Source organism: Borostomias antarcticus (assembly GCF_949987555.1).
Source record: "Borostomias antarcticus genome assembly, chromosome: 19".
Lineage (NCBI taxonomy): Eukaryota > Metazoa > Chordata > Actinopteri > Stomiiformes > Stomiidae > Borostomias > Borostomias antarcticus.
In genome coordinates, this window is record NC_140252.1 from 18,581,116 (window position 1) to 18,586,115 (window position 5,000).

General features: G+C 52.4%; 1 protein-coding gene across 1 annotated transcript in view; it reads right to left on the minus strand.

Moving 5' to 3' along the window:
• Positions 1-5,000, minus strand: part of adgb (androglobin) — a gene marked incomplete at both ends in the record, with an annotated part of 42,737 nt that overhangs the window by 15,075 nt on the left and 22,662 nt on the right. The window contains 2 exon segments of the mRNA XM_084454053.1: positions 42-207; positions 1,282-1,324. Coding sequence (XP_084310179.1) covers positions 42-207; positions 1,282-1,324 — 209 coding nt within the window.

Below are 5,000 nucleotides of genomic sequence, written 5' to 3' on the forward strand. Positions count from 1 at the left end.
TGTGTGTGTGCATACGTGCGTGTGTGCGGAGCTGCTCTCACTGGAAGCACTTGGCGAAATCATCCAGGTCAACCCAGGCTTCCAGCAGCGTGGGTTTGTCGGGCAGCATTGCATTCTGGGACCGGAGCAGCGCTGGGCTGGCCGCCTTGTCCGCCGGCCTGGACCTCTGTGGGGCCGGGGGGGTCACCTCTACCGCCACCTCCTGGTCTGGTGGTCACACACACACATACGCACACACGCGCACACAGGCGTGCACACACACACACACACCTCATTATTTTATTTTACCCCCTGCGGTTCTGACCACCCGTCGCCCTCAGGAAGGTACGGCGAGCTGTCTGAACGCCGTTCTGTAAACCGTAATGGGAACGCCGACGCATTTTGTAGCCAGACCCCCCCCCCCCTTCCCAAATCCTTCCATATGACCCCCCCCTCCTGAGGGCTGCCGACGCCCACGTCCTACTAGCTGCCGAACAACAACCCAAAGCCGGCCGCCGGGATGCTTTCATCCCGGACAAACTCAAAGAGACAGGGTCCGGAGAAGGGGCGGAGCTGAGCGCCTCGTTACTGGAAAGGCAGGTGTTGCTAAGTAACTAAACGGGGGCAGGGTAATTGGCCGCATGTCGGGAGGCATAACTCCAGAGTCGTGTCCACGGTCACAGCCGGGGAACTGAGCCAGTGGGGGGGGGGGAGAGGGAGGGAGGTAGGGGAGGGAGGGAGGGAGAGAGAGAGGGAGGGAGGTAGGGGAGAGGGAGAGAGAGAGGGAGGGAGGTAAGGGAGAGGGAGAGAGAGAGAGAGGGAGCGGAGGTAAAAACATCATGTTCTGTAACATTTTCGACGGTCTCGGTTCTGGAGACTCCTCTCCCGTGGTGCTCGGCTCCCCGTGTGGACCGGCCGCGTGAGACCCACCCCCCCCCCAGATCTCGCCGGCACTTGTTCCATTCTGGTCGCGGACCGGTCTGGACCCTCCTCCCGCGGAGATCCACTCGCGCCTGATCGGAAAGCCGTTCGGCGTTCCAGGCGTCCGGAGCGGCGGTCAGAGTAAGCGTGCGACAGACAGATCCGGTCACCTGTGCCAGGTAGCTTTGAAAAGCGCCCGCCCTTTTCCAAACGGTTTCCAGTGGAGAGTTCCCAGATGGTTGTGCGAAGCAGACCGCCAGGCAGCGTCAGGTTATGCGGAGGGGTGTGAGCGTGTTCCCGTACATCATCGCTGCACAGCCAGGCTGGGGAGGACCGAACTAGGTGGGCGGGGGGGGGCGGAGAGTGGGGGGGGGGCTTTACCATTGGTGGAATTGGCGTCCTTCCTCTTGTCCTCTACTGCAACCTAAAGGGACAGAAAGAGAGGGGGAGGGAGAGAAAGAGAGAGAGAGAGAGATTAAAATAAACAGTGTGTAGGAGAGAAGCAAGAGCCAGAGGAAGTATAATGCAACAAGCAGCAAAGCTAACTCTCTCTCTCCCATATCTCTCTCTCTCTCCTCCTCCTCCTCCTCTCTCTCCTCCTCCTCTCTCTCTCTCCCATATCTCTCTCTCTCTCTCCTCCTCTCTCTCTCTCCCATATCTCTCTCTCTCTCCTCCTCCTCCTCTCTCTCTCCCATATCTCTCTCTCTCCTCCTCCTCTCTCTCTCTCCCATATCTCTCTCTCTCTCCCATATCTCTCTCTCTCTCCTCCTCCTCTCTCTCTCTCTCTCCCATATCTCTCTCTCTCCCATATCTCTCTCTCTCTCCTCCTCCTCTCTCTCTCTCTCTCCCATATCTCTCTCTCTCCCATATCTCTCTCTCTCTCTCTCCTCCTCCTCTCTCTCTCTCTCCCATCTCTCTCTCTCTCTCTTTCTCTCTCTCTCTCTCCCCTTCTCTCTCTATCTCTCCCTGGCATGCAGACCAAGAGGAGACATGTCTTAATGTGACGGGTGATGTGTGTGTGTGTGTGTGTGTGTTGGGGGGGGGTGTTGCTCTTCCGCACCTCTGCCCACACCAGGGACCTCTTCTCTGCTACACTAAACTCATTTAGCAGCTGACAGACGAGGCGCCGGGCGGCGGCGAGCGCTGCTGTCGGGAGGGGATTACCGCCGTAAAAAAAAAAAACACAAAAAAAAACAAGACACATTACACTGAGACGGTGTCCCTCCGAGGCCATTAAGACGTTGGTCATTAAATGGTAAATGGACTGCACTTATGTAGCGCTTTTCCACCTTAGCGGCACTCAAAGCGCTTTACAATGGCCTCTCATTCACCCATTCACACACACATTCACACACCAATGGCGGTAGCCGCCATGCAAGGTGCTAACCTGCTCATTGGGAGCAATTTGGGGTTAGGTATCTTGCTCAAGGACACTTCGACATGTGGAGCTGGGATTCGAACCACTGACCCTTCGATCATTGAACGACCCGCTCTACCAACTGAGCTACAGCCGCCCCTTATCCACGCCTTCAAATGTCCTCTTTTTTTCCCTCGTTACTTTTCCCATAACTACAGGAGGAGGATGAATCGCGTCGGCTGTCTTTAGGGCCGTCCCTGGCGCCATGGTAACCAGAGGCTGGGATAGCACACAGTAGCCGGCCTACTGTGTCGACTCGGCAGTTTCTTTCTGGGCCGCCGTCGCACGTAATCACGCTGTTTAGGACGCCGGGCTCCTTATTAACCTTGGTTATTATGGGCTGTTTTGTTTAACTGAGACTTCAAACTGTGGCTCTCGGATGACTCACGAGTTTGAGTGAGTGTGTGTGTGTGTGTGTGTGTGAGTCACCAGACAGACAGACAGACAGAGAGAGACAGAGAGAGAGAGATGGCTATTGTGATGAAGAGACACACTTGACCCTGTGTCCTCTCCTCTGAGAGAGATAGAGAGAAATAGAGAGAGAGAGAGAGAGAGAGAGAGAGAGAGAGGGAGGGGTAGAGCAGAGAGACAGAGACAGACTGACAAAGACAGTGGGAACAGAGAAAGAGAGAGGGAGCGAGGGATGGAGATAGAAACCGGTAGCGAGAGAGAGAACCAGAGAACGAGCCAGTCTGTCACACAAGCACACCGACGGGGGCAGCACTTTTCCATCCCCCCCCCAGAGAGACCGCCCCCTCCTCTTCCACCTCTATCTGGCCATGACGTTGGCAAGGGACGTTTCTGACTTTCACTTTTCATTCAATCCACAACTTTACTGGCAGTCGGCCGCTCGCTCATTCCGAGCGTGGAGCGACTAGGAATTACCTCTCTGCCGAGTTTTTTCAGGAACAACCTGAGCAGAACAATGACAGATGACTCTTTATATTTGGTCCATGTTGCCAGGCTTGAGTAATGCATTAGAAATCAACCAGGCTTTACTCCACCACTACACGGCCGAGAGCAGGCGAATAAAGATACTGCGGCAAATAGTTTTGATTCCACCTCTCCGTAATGTTGCGAGGTCTTAAGTAGGACTACGCCGCAAACGTGGCTTCTGGACCAGGCCCGGCAGATGCAAGCCTTAAAGACTTTTACTTTACTTTTATTTTCCAAAGATCTGTTGGTGTGGACGCAATTCTTTTTCTTACCGGAGGGGGGATAAATGTGTTTTTAGAAATATCCATGTTCGTGTGGATGAGGCCTTAGTTTTACATGACGATGGCCCAATCCCAAACAAGCGCCCCCTACTCACTCCCAATCCACCGCCGAGTGTCACTCCAAATGAAGCGTCACCCGCAGCTGTGGAGGGCTCTCTCAGTGAGGGGGGGGGGGGGGCAGTCCTGTAAATGGACAGCCTAATGTGGGACGGACTCCCCACTCCACCGGAACCGACCGCAACAGAGAAGCAGCCGTCACCATGGCACGCTTAGGTGCTTTATGGGAAATCTGTTTATGAATTATAATAAAACATGTAAATCAATATAATTCAATACATAAATATATAATGAGAAATTATCAAAAAATCCAAATGGAGATATGTTTTTGCAAATGCAATCTATATTGTGCATTGTCCCTGTTGGGACAAATCAATCAATCAATAAATAAATAACTTACTCCCATGCCTCTTTGGCAGCGTTCCTTTTTTGTGTGAACCGGTTTGCATTTGCATGTCGCAGCCTAATCAGCTGCTGTGTCTGTTCTTCCATTGCCCCTATAAATAATGGAATATATGATGGAAATTTGAGTTAGACCTAGGCCTACAGTATTCTGATTTATTTTTATGTCAGCTATGCTTGAATACAGGCTTTAAAGTTTTCTACAAGTCAAGCGATCGAGGGATAAAGTGACGTTCTCCTATGGTTTTATCTTTAGTTTGAGTGCTGTAGACTGTGTAAAACCACTGAGAAGTGAAGGAAGAATTTTATTTATAAGCTGATTCCTCCGGCAGCGCTTTGGCACGTACACTTCCTGCTTCAGCTACCAGGAGCTTCCACCGATGAGGTCTCAACGCCAGACCCACGAGAGGTCTCTCGCTGATACGCTACGGAAGCTACGCTAGCTACGTTACTGCACGCTGCACATCTCTCTATGGGTCTGGGACACTTCATGCAAAAAAACTGGTGCTTAAATCCTGGCAGTTCATTGGTAGCGCCGGAATCCTGGCGACACCAATCAGTAATGACTTCCGCGATCAGGCGTTCACACCCATAGATATGCCCCGCCCATCTAACCTGGGCTAGCGTCTCATTCGCTGCTACGACCTGTCACTCTTTAAATTTTGAACTGTTGATACTTTTTCATTTAATTTAATTTAATTTCAAACCTTTATTTCAACTCGTTAGACACTGAGGTTTCCCTCGTTTGCGGGGATACGCCCTCAGAACACCAGCTTGGCCGGCGAAGTGGCACAGACTCTATTATGTAGTACGCAGAGCGCAGAGACTCAACGTAATCTTTGAGTCTGGAGAGAGACTAGTAACGACGCAGACTCGCTATTTAAGGGTTTGACAGTCCCCTCGCACTCCGACGGCCCTTAACATGGCGAACCTCGTTGGGGGAGTGGATGGGGCGAGGGGACAGGGGGCCGGTATGAGATTGGGCCAAAACGTGAAGAATCTTACTG